The sequence below is a fragment of the Bos javanicus genome, chromosome 4 (genome assembly GCF_032452875.1).
Source record: "Bos javanicus breed banteng chromosome 4, ARS-OSU_banteng_1.0, whole genome shotgun sequence".
NCBI classification, from domain to species: Eukaryota; Metazoa; Chordata; class Mammalia; order Artiodactyla; family Bovidae; genus Bos; species Bos javanicus.
In genome coordinates this window covers 114510675-114531124 of record NC_083871.1, presented here as the reverse complement: position 1 = coordinate 114531124, position 20450 = coordinate 114510675, and the positions used below count along the sequence as shown (strand labels likewise).

The 20450-nt window shown below is 55.9% G+C and overlaps 1 protein-coding gene across 2 annotated transcripts in view; it reads left to right on the top strand.

Moving 5' to 3' along the window:
* Positions 1–601: 601 nt before the first annotated feature.
* SMARCD3 (SWI/SNF related, matrix associated, actin dependent regulator of chromatin, subfamily d, member 3) overlaps positions 602–20450 on the top strand; it is a 33214-nt gene continuing 13365 nt past the window's right edge. For both annotated transcript variants that reach the window (XM_061415214.1, XM_061415213.1), the window contains exons 1-2: positions 602–698; positions 2206–2346. In XM_061415214.1, the coding sequence (XP_061271198.1) occupies positions 2308–2346 (39 nt within the window). In that variant the 5' untranslated portion in view covers positions 602–698; positions 2206–2307. The remainder of the gene's footprint in view (positions 699–2205; positions 2347–20450) is intronic.

Genomic DNA, 20450 nt, shown 5'->3' with positions numbered 1-20450 from the left:
TGTGTGTGTGTGTGGTGTGTGTGTGTGTGGTGTGTGTGGTGTGTATGTGTGTGGTGAGTGTGGTGTGTATGTGTGTGGTGAGTGTGTGTGTGGTGTGTATGTGTGTGTGATGTGTGTCTGTGTGTGTGGTATGTGTGTATATGTGTGTGGTGTGTTTGTGTGATGTGTGTCTGCGTGTGTGGTGTGTGTGGTGTGTGGTGCGTGTGGTGTGGTATGTATGTGTATGTGGTGTGTGTGGGGGGGTGTGTGCGTGTGTGCGTGTGGTGTGGTATGTGTGTGTGTGTGGTGTGTGTGTATGCGGTGTGTGTGTGATGTGTGTGGGGGTGTGTTTGGTGTGTGTGTGGTGTGGTGTGTGTATGTGTGTGTGTCCTGGAGTGGGTACCGCCTGCGATCACTCGGGATGCTCTGGCGGTCTGGGTAAGCCCGCGGAGGAGCAGGCGCGTCTGCAGACCTCCAGCGCATCCGTGTTCAGCCCGAAGCTCACGACGGGCCTGCGAGCCCGGCGATCACAAGTGCGGATGCACGGGGCGACGCCGTCCGCTCCGATCCCTAACTCATTATTAAGCCGCTCGCTCTTTGCAGACGCTCCCTGCGCCTCCCCCGCTCCGGGCTGCGGCGGCGGCGCAGGCGCCGGGCCGAGCCGAGCGCCGAGCGGGGAGCGAGCGGCCGCGCTCCGGGCCGGGGTCCCGGGGGAGCAGGTGAGCGACCCGCGCCGCGCGGTCCCCGGGCCACCAGAGGAGACGCCGCCGGGCCGCGCTGCGCCGGCGCCCCGGCCTCCCTGTTTGTCGGTGCCCGTCTTGCCTGCGTTGACATCACCCCCCTCCCTTGCCTGGCACCCCTCCTCCCCCACCCCGCCTGCTATCTCCTCTCCTCCCGCCTGCCTGGCATCCCTCGCCCCCCCCCCACGTCTGGCATCTCCCCCGCCTCCCCTGGCCTGGCATCTCCCTGTCCCCCCCACCCCCGGCTGGCACCTCCCTTCTTTCCCCTGCCTGGCACCTCCCCTTACCTGGCAGCCGTCTTCTGCTTCTTCCTCCTCCCCTCCTTCTTTCCTGACCGCCCCCCCCCACTCCTGACTCTCTCCCTCCCCTGCCGGGCACCTCCCCCACTCCCTCTCTTGCACCTCTTCCATGCCTGGCAGACTCCCATCCCTCCCCTCACATTCTCCCCCCTCCTCACCCCTGCCTGGCATCTTTCCCTCCCCCCCACCCAGTACCTCCCCATTCTCCCCTGTCTTTCCCCTCTTTCCCTTTGCCTGGCACCCTCCTGCCTGCTACCTTCCTCTCTTCCCCCGTGTCTGGCACCCACACCCCTCCCTGGCACTTCCTCGTGCTGCTCCTGACTGGCACCCTCTGCCTCCTCCCCACTCCCCGCCTGGCACCTGCCCTCTTTCCCCAGCCTGACATCTCCCTTCCTGCCCACCGCCTGCCTGGCACCTTCCCCATCTCCACTTGGCATCCTCTGGCCTGGACACCTGTCCCCCGTTCAGATCGTCCCGCTGTCTCCCACCTTCCCGCAGGTTACCTCCTCCCAGCCCTGGCCTGGTATTGTCTCCCCTCTTGGCATCGTCCCCATCTCATTGCCTCCCCTTCCTCCACACCCTTCCGGCCAACACCACCTACACGTGACCCTCAACTGCTCTCAAGCCCCCCCATACTTACTGAACTGCCCCCCGACACCCCACCATCTGCCCTGGTAGTGACCCTCGCTCCCACCTGTCCTGCTCTTGCGTGGGAGTAAAGCCAGGAAGGCTGTGTGCACAGGCAGGGCTGTGTGAGCTGGGCGGAGTACAGAGCAGGTCAGCTCTACCTACTGGCCACCCCCAGGATTCCCTTGGGATGGGGCCTGAGCTCCAGAAGGCATCCAGCTCCCATCCTGGCTCACGGTCCACCTTTCCGTTCTGCCAAGTCTCCCAGATTGCCCTCCCCTGCCAGGGCCCGAGCTCTGCCTGCATTCTCTGCTCTCATCCTCCCAACTCTGCCAGGAGGACCTGGCCTCCGACAGCTTTCTGCTCTCACACCAGTCCTTCTTGAACCACCCAGCCGGGCTGGCTCCTGCTCAGTGCACCTCCTGCCTTCCTCAGACCGTGCCAGGGAATGCCCCACACGTGGGGCCCCTCTAGCATCTTCCCCTGCCTCCTCGGGCCCACTGTGAGTCTGCTCTGTGCTCAGGGTCTGGGCCGCCCCTCCCACTGCCCTCTTCTTTCAGATCCTCCTCAGAATGGCCCTTGGTGCTGCAGGCACGGTAGGCTCTGGGCACGGGCACCAAGGGGGCACTGGATGAGTCCCCCGCTGCAGGACCCTGCCACCTATGACCGCAGGCCTTCAGCACCCGCCCGCCGTGGTACAGGTAGGCTCTGCCTTCCCCACCAACCCCGGAGTGGCTGGGCCTCTGCTCACACTCCACGGCCCCCTCTTGGCACTTCCGCCCCCATCTGGCCCCTGGCAGTGCCTCTTCTCATGCCCTGCGAGGGCCGGAGCCTCTGCCCAGACCCTGCTGCCAGCTCCCCCTATCCACAACCCCCGCCCACCCCTACCCCCCATCTTGCTCGGTGTCCCTCACCTCTCGCCGTCCCTGGGCCCTGCCTTGCACGGCCATTGGAGCCAGGGACACGTGAGCCTGAAGCCAAATTTTTGCTTCATGTGAAAATGGTCTGGGGGCTCTGGCTTGTCCCACTTCCTCCTTCTTCCTTCCTCCTGGCTTGTGCCCAAATCCCCCCCCCCCAGACACACACCTCCGTGCCCCTCACCTGTGTGTAAGTGCTCACATGCGCCCATAACACTCCACAAACACACACACTTACTGCAGCCAAGGGGAACCTGCTGAGCTGTGGTACAACTTGGGCCCTGGAAACCTACCCCGGACATGCTAGGGCGCACATCTTCAAGCCTTCTGAGCCCCAGGCAGGGCTTTGTTTGGGGCGGGAGGGGTGATGGTGGTACCCTGTTGTTGGGTGTCTGGTGGCGGCTAGTCCTGTGCTGACACGAGGCAGGCCCGGGCTCAGGGGTGCTCTCAGGCCCATTGCACATGAGTTGGATCCTCCTGAGTCTCCTCCCGGCAGCATGGCAGAGAGGGGGACAGCCTGGCTAGTCCCAGGGCGGTGTCCCTGGTCCAGAAGGAAGCACTGAGGCACTGCATGGAAAGGCTGCCTGCCCCAGAGCCCGGACCATCCATGGGAGGGGGTTGGAGCCCAGTCTGAGCTCTCCCAATCCAGCCTCACCAGTGGGCATCACCTGGTAACAGATTAGGTGCTGTCGGGGGCCCTGGAGGTGTGAGGGCCCGGTCCCTGCCCTCAGGCCGGCAGTCCAGCAGAGGGAGCAGACTTGGCTGGCTGGCCCACAGGAAGTGCCCTAAGTAGCGCGATTTGAAGTAGGCGTTGGAGAACAGGGGGCTTCCCTGGTGGCTCAGCTGGTAAAGAATCTGCCTGCAATGCAGGAGACCTGGGTTCAATCCCTGCGTTGGGAAGATCCCCTGGAGAAGGGAAAGGCTACCCACTCTAGTATTCTGGCCTGGAGAATTGTCCATGGGGTCGCAAAGAGTCAGACACTATTGAGCGACTTTCATTTTGGGAGAACAGGAAGGTGGGGCAGACTGGTGATGCGAGGGTAGGGGGTGGACCAAGTAAGAGTGCTAGTCTCGGCTTCTCCTCCCTCGGAAGGAGCAGAGGAACTTGCTTTCCTGCCTGGACTGCTCTGAAGTCCAAGGCAGTCCTGCCCCTCTCTGCCCTGCACCCCTCTGGTAGGCTGTGCCCAGGGTGGTATGGGGCAGGGGCAGCCTGGCTGGCCCAGAGATGGAGCAGCACTGGGTGGCAGAGAGGCCGTGACCTGGTGCTGGTCACTGCGGAAACAGGTGCAGCTCATCCAGGCCCCCAGACAAAGGTTGACCCCCTGTCCTGCAACCTAACCACCGCCAAGGTTAAGGGCGAATGTGTTCCTTAGTTTGTGGGGTTGGATTGTAAAAGGTGTGAGCTAGTCTACTAAATACATTCTTCCCAGGCAGCTCTGAAGTTCTGGGGCGTCTGAAGGTGGAGGCCAGGTCAAATGTGGGGCTGGTTGATGGGAAGTCAGCCGAGTTTCCCAGGTACCCCAGAGCCAGGCCTCCACTTGGTGAATCCTCGTGAATTGCAGTTGCTCTGGGGTGCACTGAGATAATCCCTAAGGGGGTCCCCAGCAGCAGTAGGTGGGTGCCCTGGGCTGTTCCAGGCCTTGCCCAGAGGACCAGAGGAGGTCACCTAGCTGAAGGGGTGGGTGGAGAGGGAGGGGAGGCTTGAGAAGACCCCGGGGGGTCAGGAGGCTCTGGGAGCAGTAAGTGCACCTTAGTAACCCCTCGTCCCCGAGAGGCCCCGGTCATGCATTGAATCGAGGGTTCAGTCTAAGACTCCTGGGGAGTTGGGTACTCTGACCTCCCCACATGATGAAGGTGGTGAGGAGTGAGGTGCTGTGGGGTTTCTGGCGTTACATTTTGGAGTCCCCATTACCATAAAAAAAAAAAAAATGGGCTTCCTTTGTGGCTCAGCTGGTAAAGAATCTGCCTGCAATGCAGGAGACCTGGGTTCAATCCCTGGGTTGGGAAGATCCCCTGGAGAAGGGAAAGGCTACCCACTGGAGAAGTCCATGGCAGTCCATGGGATCACAGAGTCGGACACAACTGAACGACTTTCACTTCACTACCATAAAACTGGCCTTCATTCTGCATGTGCAGTTGCAGGCAGGGAGCGGGCTTTGACGCCCGGCGGCTTGGGCACGTGCTGTCATTTGGATGCTGACAGGCCCGTGCCAGCGTCTAGACGGTGCGAGGGGTGGGCAGGCAGGCCAGGCGTGCAACAGCTGGAGCTGTCTTCACCCCAAATGCCCGCAGTGTGATTGCAAGTGAGAGCTGGTTGTCAGTGAGCTGTGAGCGGCAGAAGTAATGAGCTGAGGTGTCACCTGGAGAGGTGTCACCGGGGGACCCAGAGCCACAGACACTCAGGATGAGCACACGGCCCTTGATTTGGGCTGGATTCTGAGCCCTCTTGAATCGCTGCACCAGAGGGTTCAGCTGCTGCTGCGGGACACTCGGCTGAGGGTGACTGGGCAGCCATGGCTGTGTGGGACCTGCTGACCCCCAGTACCTCACAGGCGCCTGTGGGGACATGGTTGAGGGGGGTTTTGTGGGTGGGCAGCTGTGGCTGTGTGGGACCTGCAGACCCCCAGTACTTCACAGGGGCCTGTGGGGACATGGTTGAGGGGGACTTTGTGGGGGGACAGCCATGGCTGTGTGGGACATCCTCAGCCTGGCCCACGTCTCGATCTGCTTCCTACGCTGTGAAACCCATTTCTCTGTGACCCGAACTCACTTCCAGGAAATGTGAGAAATCGTCTCAGGAGTCTGTGGCTGTCCATGACTTTACTGGAATGTAACAAACTTGGATCATCTCCCGTGTTGGCCTTCCTTTCCAGACGGAAGAACATTCTGGGGCTTGGAGTGAGGAGCAGTACGCTGTGAGGGGAGGGCAAGGGAGGAAAGATGTACTCGCAGTACGCTGTGAGGGAGAGGCAGGCAGGAAAGATGCACTCGCCTCGTTCCAAGAGAGCTTGAGGTGGTCTGCAAAGACACACAGAGTGAGGGGCCCGGGGCAGAGGACCGCAGGGCGGGGAGGGGACGCTGCGGCCCAGGGTGAGGTGAGTGGGAGGAGGCCCGGTGTCACAGGGCAGTGTTAAGTGTTACACTTATAACAGGGCAAATGTAAGCAGTTACAGTTGCCTGTAAGACAAAAACCTAACCATTTGCCCCCCAAAGACTATGATTTCTGGCCCGGAGACCCCGAGAAGTGTCTCCCGTGAGGTGACGTGAGGGGAATCCTGTGTGACAGTTTTATCGACATCCTCAACAATTCCACAGCAGTTTCCTCGGGCGCAGCCGAGGGCTGACAGAACATCGCGGCCATTTAAGTCCTGCTGACTGTGCTCAATCCAAAGATAAAATTTAGAGCAACTGGAAGGATGCACTGCCTGTTAGTATTTACAACAGTTTCCAATATGTGTCAGGCAGCAGGGAAGTCTATTTAAAATCAGGAATCAAGTACAGAGTCACATTCTTGGGGAAGGGGATTATCCTCATAGGAAAATAAAGACCTCCATCAGTTCATCTGCCTGCAAAGCAGGAGACCCAGGTTCAATTCCTGGGTTGGGAAGATCCCCTGGAGAAGGAAATGGCAACCCACTCCAGTATTCTTACCTGGAGAATCCCATGGATGGAGGACCCTGGCGGGCTACAGTCCATGGGGTCACAAGATTTGGACACGACTTAGCGACTAAACCACCACCACCACCAGTATATGTGCCTGACAGGTGAGCCTGGGTACGGGAAGGGACCAGCCACACACCCTTACCCCCAGGTCTTGAACCCTCCGAGGGCTAGACACAGATGCCAGGGATTTAGCAACTATTTGGCAGGGAATGCCGGATTGCATCGTCGAAAGCATCATTCAAGTCTTGACTTAAATACCACTTCTTCAAGGGGCACTCTCTCCCCACCTGAGGTGTAAAGTTCCACCTTCTTATATCTTACGCGTACATGCTAAATCGCTTCAGTCATGTCCGACTCTTTCTGACCCTATGGACTGCAGCCTGCCAGGCTCTTGTTCAGAATAGTGCTGGGGAAAAAAACACAAAACCATGTGTTTTTTTATGGTCATGCAGCTTGGGGGAATCTTAGTTCCCCAACCAAGGGTTGAACCTGGGTCATAGCAGTGAAAAGCGCAGAGTCCCAACCACTGGGCAGCCAGGGAATTCTCACTTTCTTGAATGAATGAGCAGATGAATAATGCAGTAGGAGAGAGCAGGTGGCCCTGACAGCTGACCCTAAAAGAAGCCTGAGATCCCTCTGCACTGTTGACCCCACACTCTCTATGCGCCCACAACCCAAGGGTGGGCCTTCCCGGCCTGCCCGCCTTGACCTGCCAACACCTGAGCTGCTCTGGGGGGCCACACCTGGGGCAGTCCCTCGCAGATAGAACCTGTTCACCGTGATCCAGGAAATCCATCCGCTCTTCAGTCGTTTTTGTGGTGAGGGAGGCTCTTCCCGCAACCTTGGTCTTGCCCTTGGAGTTACAGAGGATGGACCCCTTTTCTGCTTCCATGACAGGCCTCCTTAGAGACTGAACTCTGCCCTCTGCTTCCACGACATCTGACAGCCTCCAGCAGCTTGGAGGCAATTCTCCCACAGGCCCTGCATCTGCTCTGGGGAACGTCCAGCTCTGATCTCTTCAGACAGTCCCTACCTGGGGGCCTGTGCCGGCTGCTCGGACCTTGGCGCCCACTGGGATAGCAGGATGCATAGGCTTCCGGGTCCCCCAAGCCTTCTTAGAGACTGAACCCTGCCCGGTCCCTGCCCCAGCCGACCTGGGCAGAAGCACTTAGCTCTCAGGCTCAGCGTCTGCAGTTAAGACGAGGCTTACTACCTCGTCTAGAAAGGTTCAGGCAATGCTGCAGACCGAGCTCTCTGCTCAAGGCCCGCACACCATGGCTGGCCTCGGCCCCTCATCACCGCTGGGTTAAAACGTGATGCTGGGCGCTGTGCCACCTCCAGGTGTCGTCTGTGGACCCCAGGGCACTGCTATGGTGACTCGTGTCTCCGTAGATTCCAGCCTGCTGTGCTTACTGCCGCGGGTTGTGTTGGAGTCGGCGAGAAGCCCCGGGGGCTTTCCGCATGCCCCCATCCCAATCCCCGCAACCTCCACCCCCCAGCAAGAAGGGCATCTCCGGGCCGGTTCTGAGAACTTGTGAGCCTTGTTACCTTGTGAGCCTCCGCTATCTCTCCAGCAGCATCTGGCCGTCCAGCCGGACGCAGTCTTTAGGAGGCCTGCCTTCTTGGCCTTTCATGACTTTTTTAGCTGGAAAAAAAAAAGTGTGGTCCTCCGTCTGTCCTGGACTTGCAAACAGATTCCTTCCGGTCTCCGCAGCTGAATCAACAGCGCGGGCCAGGTGGGTGGGCTTGGAGGAGGCGATGCCAGCTCGGGGGAAGGTACTGCCGGTGGGGGCGGGCCCGAGTAGAGGGAGGGGAGGCTGACGTCCGCCAGTCTGCGAATCCCACTCCCCGCTGCCCCCACTGGCAGGTGCATCATGTGCTTTTGCTTTTTCTTGCCTGTTTCCCCTCTGAGCCCCAATTTTATCACCCCTCCCCCTATTTTGGTGGCTCAGATGGTAAAGAACCTGCCTGCAATCAGGAGACCCAGGTTCGATCCCTGGGTCAGGGAAGATACCCCCCCCCCCCCCCGCCCCAGAAGGGAATGGCAACTCACTCCAGTATTCTTGCCTGGAGAATCCCATGGACAGAGGAGCCTGGGGGCGGGCTCCAGTCCTTGGGGTCCTGAACAGTCAGACACGACTAAGCGACTCTTCTTTCGCTTTTTCCTTTACTCCCATTCTACCCAGGCCCATTTCTTCAGGAGAAAACAGTCTTAGAAAATATGCCCCCTGGGGGGTGGACAGACCCCACTTTCTTCGCAGCACCTGAGGCCCAGTGCTGCGACTTCAGGAAGAAAGTCGGGGAAGCAGGCTGGGGTCAGACTAGGACAGCCAGTGTAGACCGAGGGCTTATTGGGGTTTGCAGACTCTCCTGTGGCTTAACTGGTTTATCTTCACCACAACACTGTGAGTTAAATATGATCATCACCACTTTTAAGATGGGAAACTGAGGTACACAGAGGCTAGGGAACGTCCCAGTGGTCAGGGAAGAGTCCCAGCTGAGTTCTGTCCACTGCTTCCTCAGAAGGGCCATGACCCAAACCGCAGCCCCCAAAGGACAAAGCAACCAGCCCTTTATAAGTGACCCCTTTCACCCCAGCTCTGAGGCAGGGGTCAAAGGCTAGTTGTCATGGTCTACAAGATCCACCCTACTTCCCATTGATTGCTGGGTCTCCAGGGACACGGACTTCCCACGTGGCACCACTGGTAAAGAATCCACCTGTAAGGCAGGAGATGCCAGTTCAGATCCCTGGGTGGGGAGGATCCCCTGGAGGAGGAAATGGCAACCCACTCCATACTGTTGCCTGGAGAATCCCATGGACAGAGGAACCTGGTGGGCTACAGTTCATGGGGTCACAGAGTCGGACATGACTTAGCGTGCACACGCATGCATGCCCTAGGGGTGTGAGAGACTCAACCAACCCCTAAAATAGGGAACAGGATGCTGTGGATTGTACAGCTCACACCCCTTCAGAAAGAGAGCCCCTCAACTCCATCTGTGTTGCCAGATTTCCAGTGTTTTAAGAGATTCTGAGAATCTGGCTTTTTATATGAAAGCTTCCCACTTTTAAGGTTTTTTTAAAAGTGTTTTGAGACACACTATGGGCTGAGTGAAGCCTGTCTGGCTCTCCCAGCTTGCAGCATCCACCTCGAGCTTTCCTTACCCTGTCACCTGTCACCTGTCATCTCTTCTAGCCTTCAGGCCCTGAACCCTACATCGGTGTTTCTCAGGGGGCCCCAGTCTGAGACACACAGCACGAAGGGTTGCTGTCATTTTAGGTGGCCTCCTGTCATCAGTGAATCAGAAACAAAATGCAGAGTCTTGTCAAACACTCAAGGACCCTCTCCCAGGCAGAGAAGCATCATTCATCAGTTCTCAGAGATATGCTGCTTATGGGAAGGGCCGGGGCCTTGGACATGCTCCCTGTCGACTTGTCCATGTTGTAAACCCAGAGCAGGGGATGCTGGGGGAATTCAGGATGCTTGTGACAACCAGCAGGGGTGAGGGAGCAGTCAGATGATGAGCGGAAGAGAATGTTGACCTTGAGATCAGAACATGAGCATTTGAGTCCCTACTGGCGATCTGGCTCTAAGTCAATCATTAACCTGTGTTACTCATCTTTAAAATGGGTATACTAATGGGGCTTCCCTCATAGCTCAGTTGGCAAAGAATCTGCCTGCCATGCAGGAGACCCCGGTTCAATTCTGTGTCGGGAAGATCCCCTGGAGAAGGGGTAGGCTACCCATTCCAGTCTTCTTGGGCTTCCCTTGTGGCTCAGCTGGTAAAGAATCTGCCTGCAATGTGGGAGACCTGGGTTTGATCCCTGGGTTGGGGAGCTCCTCTGGAGAAGGGAAAGGCTACCCACTCCAGTATTCTAGCCTGGAGAATTCCATGGGCTGAATAGTCCATAGGGTCACAAAGAGTCAGAGCACAACTGAGCGGCTTTCACTTTCACTTTTCACTAATAGTAAACCTATTCGTGGATGGCTCAGCAGGTAAAGAATCTGCTGCAATGAAGGAGACCTTGGTTCAATCCCTGGGTCAGGAATATCCCCCGGAGAAAGAAATGGCAACCCACTCCAGTATTCTTGCCTGAAAAATGTCACAGAGGAGCCAGGTGGGCTACAGTCCAATGGGTCACAAAAGCCAGACTTTTAATTTCCTGGGATGTTGAAAGAACCAAATTAAATCAAGAATATTGAACCGTTTTATCAGCTGTTAAGCTCCATAAAGATTCATGTGTTCATTTGGAGGCCAAACAGCTTGACAAAGTTTCTCCCAGTAGCTTGAGTAAGACACACACAGGTGGCCTGAATGCAGTGTGCTAGTGAATATTTACAACTGGCTCTTGACAGGGTGGGAAGGGGGAGCTGAAATCTGATTTGTATCATCTGCTAATTTCTGTGGTATAAATACTCTACCGGAGCTGATTTTAAACTACCAACATGACACTCCAGCACATCACTGGGTATTACTGTGACTGAGTAAATTTGCTGCCAACTGAGGGCTAAGCCAACAGGGTGTAGATCATTTGGAGAGAGGACTTGTCCTGTGCCTTTTTCAGTACATTCCATAAAGATTTGGATGAAGAGAGACGGTCCCACTCACTGGATTTATGAATGATGCTCAACTGGCAAGGGGGAGGGGGGGGAGGTAAATATATTGGATGAAAGAATCGAGATCCAAAAGCTCTTGAGCTGGAAAAACCACTTAATTCTTACAAGAGGAATATCCTCGAATCCAAAAAGGCAACTTTAGAAGTATGGAATGGGGAGAGATGTTTTGTCACAAAATAGAAAGGGAGTCAAGTTTTTAATTGACAGGAAATTCAGTACAAGGCCAAAGTGGGGCGAGTGTTCACCAGAGAGTGCTGTGTTGTGAACAGTGAGGACTTCATTCAGTCCTCTGTGACTTAGAGGATTTTCACACGTGTCCTCTTGTTTCCATTTTCCTACTCACAATAATGCAGTGAGAGAGGGGAAATGATGCTGAACTCATCTTAGAGACGAAGAGACTGAGGCTAGAGAGCTTGGCCCTTTGTCCTCCCGTCGATAGGCGATGGAATGAAGACTCAGACTCAGGTCTTCCAGCCCCCAGGGCCTGCCCTGTGTTCTGCTCATAAGCACATCACTCTTTTTTTTTTTTTTAACTTTTTATTGGAGTAGAATTGATTTACAATGTTGTGTTAATTTCTGCTGAACAGCAAAGTGATTCAGTTATACATATATACACATCCTTTTTTTTTTGGCCTCACCACAGGGCTTTCTTACTTGCTGGACCAAGGATTGACCCGGGACCCTCGGCAGTCAGAGGGCGCAGAATCTTAACCAGTAGACCGTCAGGGAACTCCCATCTTTTTCATATACTTTTCTATTATGCTTTATCCCAGGATATTGAATGAAGTGCCCTGTGCTATTCAGTAGGACCTCGTTGTTTATTTAAGCACACTGTTCTGAGCACCCTGTGTTCCGTGGCTTCAGGCAAACCAGAGGCTGTGAGAGGAGCGGCTGGGTTGGGGGGCATGGAGCCCAAGGAATAGTGAGGAGCAGTGTTGAGAGGATAAGTTTGCTAGACCTGCCAAGACCAAGTGCCAGACTGGGCGGCTTTAACAATGGAAATGCATTCTCTCACAGTTCGGAGGCTGGTAGCCCAAGACGTGGGCAGGGCTGGTTCCCTCCAAGAGCTGTGAGAGAAGGCTGGGCTCCAGACCTCTCTCCGTGGCTGGTAGGCCACTGCCTTCCGCCTGTGTCTCCTCACGTTGTCTCTGTGTCTGCCTGTCTCTGTCGTAACCTCCCCAGTTTTATAACACCAGCCATATTGGATTAGGGACACCTTAGTGACCCACCTCATTCTAACTTGGTCACCTTCTTAGAGACCTCATCTCTAAAGATGGCGTTCTGAGGTACTGGGGTTAGGTCTCCAGCAAAGGAATTGGGTGGAGGGAGGGGACACCATTTTCCCATAACAGGGGACTTTGAGAGCTGCCTTCAGAAGGTGGTGGTGGTGGTGGTGGTGTAGTCGCTCAGTCGTGTCTGACTCTTTGCGACCCCATGGACTGTCCAGCCAGACTCCTCTGTCCATGTGATTCTCCAGGCAAGAATATTGGAGTAGGTAGCCATTCCCTTCTCCAGGGGATCTTCCTGACCCAGGGCTTGAACCCGCATCTCCTACATTGCAGGCAGATTCTTTACCAACTGAGCCATCAGGGAAGCCCCTTCAGAAGGTGGCGTCCTGTCTTATGAGAAGGGAGTTAATGAGTGCTGGGTGGCCAGAACCTCCAGGAGGTGACCTGGGTCACACCCACCACAGGAGGAACCAGGGCCCGGAGGAACAGTTTGACTTGCTGCCACCACGGACTCCCTTGGGCCTCTTGGCTGCCGGACAGCAGCTTCGCACCCGGCTCTGTGTGGGAACACGCGGAGGTGGTGGAAGGCCTCCAGCGGTTCTTTTCCACAGATACGTGGGCAGTCTGGTACCCTGTGGGTACTTGGCTCAGCAGTACCCACAGCCCGTCCTCGGGCAGCTCTGCCGTTGCTCAGCCCTGGTGCCCCCACTGTCTCTGCCAGGGTTTGGGTGCAGCTCCCAGAAACTCACAGATTTCATCATCACCCTGGGGCCTGGCTGTGGCTGCTGGTGGCCCTACCACAGTCACCAGGGCCAACGGCCCCAGCAGGCCACAGTCCCTCCGAGGAGGGCGCTCTCGGGGGCATTTGCTGATCTTTTCCGCAAGGAAGCCCAGAGCTCTGGGGTGAGGTGCACTGGTCCTCTGCTCCCCCCTCCTCGCGTTGCGGCTTTCACCATCGGGGGCAGGAGCTGCCATGTGCTTCTCTGTCTTCCATGCTGTCCATGCCTTCAGCCCCGTCCGTTCCCACTCAGTCCTCAAACTCAGAGTCCTGGGGGGCCAAGGCTGTGTCCAGTGTGTGAATCAACGGTACCACGTACAAGACGTCACATAGTGGGGGCTCACTGGACACAGGAAGGGGCCAGCAGCGGGGGTCAGGGGTCAGGGGCGTGGTGGGAGGCCCCGCGTGTCCTTCAGATGCCTCCATGAGCAGCTCCCAAACCTCAGCTTCCCTGGACCCAAGGGTTTCCTTCCAGTTGATTCACTACTCGTGGTGGCTTCTCAGCATCTTCCTTTCCCTCCTTCCCTGCAGCCCCTCCCACCCTGTGTACTCACGGTCATTCTCCAGTCAAAGAAGCTTCCAGTGGTTTGGGTAGAACCCAGACTCCCCTGTGGCTCCCTGGCCACTGTGAATAATTGCCTGGCCGACCCCTCACGGCTACCCTCCTGTGGGACTCCTGATGGCCCGCAGCTGAGGGCTCTGAGGGCTCCTGTCTTCAGCAGTTCCCTAGCTGGGGGGTGGTCGGCAGCAGGACCCAGGGGTCAGGCAGGGGCCGAGCCCACAAGGTCCGGCAGGCTTAGCGTCAGAACCTAGTAATAGCAGGCACTTCATTAACAGTTCACTCTGCGCCAAATGCTGTGCTGGTCTGCCCACGTATACGACATCGTTTTAATCCTCACATCCACCATGAGTTAGGTGATGGGCTCCATGTCTTGCCGATGGGGAAAATGAGGCTCAGACTGGTCAAGTGACTTGTACTTATTTATGGTCATGCAGGGGCTGAGCCAGGCATGAACCCAAGACTGTCTGATTCTAGAGTTGTGATTCTCAACCCTGGGCAGTTTCACCCTCTAGGGACAAAGGACAGTGTCTAGAGGTGGGAAGAGGAGCGTACTGGTAGAATTTATTGGATAGAGGCCAGGGATGCTCCTAAGATCATACAATACACGACGGCTCCACAGGAAAGCATTGTGTGTGTGTTAGTTGCTCAGTCATGTCCAACTCTGTGACCTCGTGGACTGCAGCTCACCAGGCTCCTCTGTCCATGGGATTCTCAAGACAAGAACACTGGAGTGAGTAGCCATTCCCTTCTCCATGGGATCTTCCTCACCCAGGGCTCGAGCCTGCATTGCCTGCATTGCAGGTAGATTCTTTACCATCTGAGTCACCAGGGAAGCCCACAGTAAAGCATTATCCAGCCCCTAAATGTCCACAGTTGCCACAGGTGAGAAGCCCCATTCTCGAGTCCAAGCTCGGAGCCATCACGCTGAGGAGCTTGCAGAGACCTCCCCCAGGGCAGTAGGTTCAAGGCCTTTGGGAGGACAGGACCCCAGAAGAGATGGAGCAATGGGCAGGGCAGTAAGGCCCTGTGGTTACAGCTCTGGCCCAGGACAGAGTGGCTTGCAAGTGGGCCCAGGCAAGTGCCCAGATCTGGGATAAGGGCATGGGTCAGGGCAGGCCAAGGGGCTACCTGGAGGGGATTCACTATACAGGTGCGGGGTGAGGGTACCTGCTGGCCTGTTACACAGGTTTGCGGAAACCAGGAGTGATCCCCCAATCAGGTCCAGGCCCTGAGACCACCCACTCTGTCTCCCCCTGCCTGCCCCGTTGTGGGACTTCATGAGCAGCTGTTCAAGCCCCAGAGACGTCTGGGGTGTGCTGTGTGGGGACATGGGAGGGGCCTGGCCTGGCTTTGACCATGACATCCTTGATTCCCAGACCATTGTCTCTCAATCCCACATACTTTTGCCTGGTTCCCCAAGAAACCTCGGGCCCTCTGCACACGGATAGAGACTTCTGCCTTTTGCTCGGATCATTTCTCCTACCTTCTTAGACCAGATCGGACCCTGTGAGTTCTCCACACCCATGACCGTCGAGTGGTATCAGGAAGGCAGGACGAGGTGGCACTGGGGCTGCCCACAGCCTGTGGGCAGGTAACCACGTGCTCCCAAAGGAAGCACCTGGGGTGATTCCTGGAGGACAGGGAGCCATCCCAACATGGTAGACCATGTGCGTGGGTACCAGCCAGGAGTTCTGTGGATGCACACGTATGCATCCATCTGTCCAGCCAGGAGAAGCCCCTGAAGGGCCCACTGATCCACCCACAGGAGCGAGGAGCCAGGGGCTTGTTCAGAGTTTAACTAGGATTCATTTTTTTGGCTAAAAGGTAATTCATACACAGGAACTAACACAACTTCCTCCAACACATTGACATGAATTTTAGACACCTTGATGGCAAGTTTTCTGGAATTTATATTCCCAATGTTTGAAACATTCTGCTTGAGATTTTTGGAGAGTGAGTTTTAAAAGATAATTGAGGGTAATTCAGCTTAAATGTGCACGCCTCCAGGGATCTTGATTTCCTTCTTTAAAAAACAGGTGTTTGGGGAAGGTGGAGGAGTGTGTGTGTGTGTGTGTGTCCCCAGCAGGAAGGCTCTCCATGAAGGGACACCAGAGAGGCAGATTGAGGTGAAGGAGAGAAGCCAGGGAGGGACCTTGACGTTGGGAGACCCGCTCTGCAGTCCCAGCCCTAGACCAGCATAGCGGCTTTGGGCAGGTCATATGCCTTCTTAGTGCCTCCTTTTCCTCATCTCTAGAAAGGGAATCCCAGCCCCCACAGGACAGTTAGACCTTTCAGTTGGACCAGTTAATGAAAGTGCTTGAGCTGATGTTGTTGCTGTTAATCCTGCTAACCTCAAGCACAGATTGTAACATCGCCCAGCGTTTGGAAACACGCTGGAAATCTTGAGTAGACTTGGAGTGGGTTCTCATTACTCACACCTTTGAGATACTGGGGCTTCCCTGGTGGCTCAGTCAGTAAAGAATCTGCCTGCAATGCAGGAGACCTGGGTTCGATCCCTGGGTTGGGAAGATCCCCTAGAGAAGGGAATGGCTACCCACTCCAGTATTCTTGCCTGCAGAATTCCATGGAGCCTGGTGGGCTACAGTCCATGGGGTCGCAAGAGTCGGACACAACTGAGCGCCTAATACCTGAGATATTGGAGTCTCTGCCATGTGCCAGATACTTGGGATTTATCCACACACAGGACATCAAGATCCTGGTTTTTGCGGAGCTTACATTCTAAGGGGGAAAAGAGAAGAGAAAGGCTAATGTACTAAATAAGTAGATGATACAGGACAAAGAAAGGTGTTCAGGACTTCGGAAAGAAACCCAGGAGGATGAAAGAGAGAAGAATGTGCAGGGGGGAGGGAGAGGGGGAGGGAGGCTTCTAACAGGGTGGCCAGAAGTGTCCCATTGAGAAGGGGACATTAGAACAAGGACTTTAGAGAGGCGACAGTGTTAGCTGGAGGAAGCATGTTCCCGGCAGAGGGAACAGCAGGCTCCAAGGGGCGGAGAGAAGAGGGAGGGGGTGCAGGAGAAGGACACAGAGGGAGCCGGGAGGGGTGATGGGACTGGGTCCTGGGACCCCCAGGACTCAGCCCTCACTGGCAATGAGATGGGGGTAGTTTGTGGGGGCAGAAGTGATGGCATCTGACTCCCTTTGCTAAAGGACCCCTCTGGTTGTGTGCTGAGAGTAGACCACTGGGGTCCAGGTTGGAAGCCAGCTTATTCACTGCTCATGGGTTGGAGTGGGCTGGGAGCCATGGAGACGCGAGAAGCACTGGGTTCTGGTTGCAGAGCCAACAAGACTTCCTTCGGATTGGATGTGGGGTGGGAGAAAAAGACAGGATTCCAGGATGTGCCCAGCTTGCCGAAGCAGTGGAAAGCAGTGGGAAGCAGGGTGAGGAGGGCGAGCAGCGAGCTGTGTTTGAGGTGCGAGAGCGGGGGTTTTGTTGTGGGCGAATCTATTCAAGATCCAGGTGGAACTGATAGTGTGTGAGTAGACACTACGTGAGTCTAAGGGCTGGGAGAGAAAATGGGCTGGAGGAAAACTTGGAGAGTTGTCAACATAGAGAAGGTATTTACAACTCTGAGACTGGGTGATGGATGAGATCTCCAAGGAATGATTGTGGAGCAGGGAACAGGAACATGGTGCGGGGCTGAAGCATTGGAGCCACGGCCCAGAGCATTCCAGACGGGGGACAGCAGCTCATACGCAGGGGGATGGCCGGGTTTAGGTGGGAACACAGAGAACTCAGCTGCAGGAACCAGGGGAGCGGTTGCCGGGAGGTGGGAGGATATGGTGGGATCTCTGGAAGTTCTTCAGAAGCTTCTCTTTTCTCCGGGAAGGGAGAAGCAAGGGCATCAGCTGGGAGAGAGGAGGAGGTTGGAGGAGAAAGAAGATGTGGAAAACTCACATAGGAGACTGAGAACGGGGAAGGACCTGATGGTTTAGAGAAGGAGGGGGCCAGTGGGCAAGATGAGGCCAGCTGAAGTCCAAGCTCCAGAAAAGACAGTGGGGCCAGGTCGTTGCAGTGGCGTGTCTTCTCCAGCCACATCAGGTCCTGGAGTGCAGGGGAGGGGTTGATAAAGCCGGTTTAACTCTTAAATAAGCACGCCAAGAGTATGTGCAAGGGAAGTAAAAGTGGTAAAGTTTACATTATGTATGTTTTTTGTTGTTCAGTTGCTAAGTCATGTCGGACTCTGGGACCCCTTGGACTGCAGCATGCCAGGCTTCCCTGTCCTTCACCATCTCCTGGAATTCGCTCAATCTCGTGTCCACTGAGTTGGTGATGCCATCCAACCGTCTCATCCTCTGTCACCCTCTTTCTCCTCCTACCCTCAATCTGGGTTAGGGTTAGGGTTAGGGTTAGGGTCTTTTCCAATGAGTCAGCATCAAGGTCTTTTCCAATGAGTCAGCTCTTTGCATCAGATGGCCAGAGTACTGGAGCTTCAGCTTTAGCATCAGTCCTTCCAATGAATATTCAGGGTGGATTTCCTTTCGGATGGACTGGTTGGATCTCCTTGCTGTCCAAGGGACTCTCAAGAGTCTTCTCCAACACCACAGTTCAAAAGCATAAATTCTTGGGCGCTCGGCCTTTACGGTCCAACTCTCACATCTGTACATGATTACTGGAAAAACCATAGAGGTATGTTTTACCATAACTAAAAATAAGAAAGAGTAAGTGTAAGAAGGTGTGTTTGTGATGAGGGGTGCAGGTCAGAGAAACGGACCAGCAGTTCCAGTGGCATCACAGACTTTGGATGTCAGGGAGCTGGACAGGGAGATGGTGGTCAGAGAGTGGGGTGTAAGGCTGAGATTGGTGGTGGGGCTGGAATGACAAGGATGCAAGAGTTGAAGCTGGCATGAGTGACTGAGGGAGGGCAGAGAATCTCGGGAGGAGAGGCAGCCCAGGAACCCAGAGCCCTGACGTGTGGGAGGGACTGTCCATGAGGACCTGGGAAAGCAGCAGGAAGAGGTCAGGGGTGACAGAGGGAATGGCTGTGAGCCAGGAGCTAGGATGCTCCAGAAAAGAAGGCGCCATGGAGGTAAGATGCAAAGCCAGGGGTCTGGAAGCAGCAGCAGCGAGGGGCAAGGAGGGTCCTAACCCACCTGGAGGCCAGTGGCAAGGCGGACTCTGTGAATACCACTGCCTTGCACAGAAGATTTCAGGGGGAGTGGTTACTCAGTGGTTTCTGCCACAAGAAGGCAAAACAGATGTTCACAGAAATGGCTGAGTGTATTGGACACTTTCCTATGACAGCCCACATGGAGAAGAACTTGGGTTGGGAGATGGCTGCGGAAGAGGGGTGCACAGAGCCTTGTGGGGCCCAGGGTACAGGAGTTGAGGGGAGTCTGGGCCTTTCGATGACTCCGGACACAGTGGGCACACAAAAGGCATTAGGGCAGGAAGGCAGCCCCCAACCCTGGCCCAGGGGACACCAGGGCAGAATGGCACCTTAGTGTTAAGAGGAGAGGGGGCCCTTTCAGACCCTGTGAGCAGGGCTCACCCTTCCCTCCTAAAGGAGTTACAGAGGTCTGGAGACCTAGCCTTGGGTGGGTCCCCTGGACATTTTATCTGTACATTCCACTGCCTGCTACCACTTGGCTTAATTTCCCAAAAAATCCTTTAAGGAAGTAAGGATGATTTTTTTTTTTTTTTGGTATCAGTTTTCTTGACTGAGGTGACATTTCCGGCCTCAGAATGCAGTGGTTCGCAGGACTCCGTCCAACCCCCTGGTCAGAGCCCTGTAGCAGAGCTTAACCTCCTGGGGTGAGGGCTGGGGTGCTGGCCACCAGCACCTTCTCCTGGTGTCAAACAGGTGTCAAACAGCTGTGGGACGAACAGGAGAGGAAATCAGTAGTGCTGGATGGGGACCCTGTCCGCCAAGAAAGAAGACGGCCGGGGTGCCAGCAGGGCAGAGTGCTGGCTGCAGCCCCTCGGGGGTGTGAGAGGGTCTCCCCAGGCTTTGTAGCGAGGTAGGCACCTACACCCCCACTCCCCAAGAAAGAGAGGGAGAAGCCCCCTTCTGCTTGGAGCCCTCTTGCTTTTGCCACTGAATCTACCCAGACAGACGGGTGCTGGAAGATGAGTAGGGAGCAAGGATGGCTCTGTGGGACACCTACCTGCCTGCCGCTCCCCCACTCTGGCAGAGCTATGCCCTGGGTTGTGCCCTGAGGCTGTGGGAGCCATCTGGGGCAGTGATAGCACCCCTCGGCGTCCTGGAGAAACACCACCCCACAGACCCACCTATCCTCTCAGAATGGGTCCAGGCCAGTGTGGCTTGCTTTTTGCTACAGGAAGTGGAAGTGTTAGTTGCTTGGTTGTGTCTGACTCTTTGCGACCCCACGGACCATAGCCCCACCAGGCTTCTCTGTCCATGGGATTTCCCAGGCAAGAATACTGGAGTGGGTGGCCATTCCCTTCTCCAGGGGATCTTCCTGACCCAGGGATCGAACCCTCATCTCCTGCATAGCAGGCAGATTCTTTACCGTTCTGAGCCACCAGAGAAGCCCGACCTGATTAATGGTGGCCCTGAGGGGAGTGAGGGAACACGCTGTGAATCCCAGATGGGCCTTCCGTCTGAGCCCCAGAGGTCCAGGGAACAGGGAAGTACAGTGACTTGCCCAAGGTCACATGACGGTCTTGGCACCCTACTTTTTTTTTTTTTTTTTTTGCTTCTTTCTATCATATTTGTGTCTCTTGTGTTTGCAAAACTGACACAGAAAGACAAAGTCCCACGGAGACGGACAGCCCCTTTGGAGAGCAGCAGAGCAGGTCTTGGGCCCAGAAACATCCTCGAAGGAGGAGGGACGCTACTCTGGCCTCAGAAGGGCTTGGGGGGAGTAGCTAGGACGAGGGGGAGGACTGTGCCTGCCATGCCCCTGGTCTGGTCTACCAAGGTCCTGCCTGCTGGCTGGAGGAAGCCCCTCACCAGAGGTGGGGCGTAGGGTGCAGACTCCTCTTGGCCCAGCCCTGGGGACTGGGCCAGAACCTGAGGTCTAGCCAAGGTTTCCTGGGGGCCTGGGGCTTGGGCTA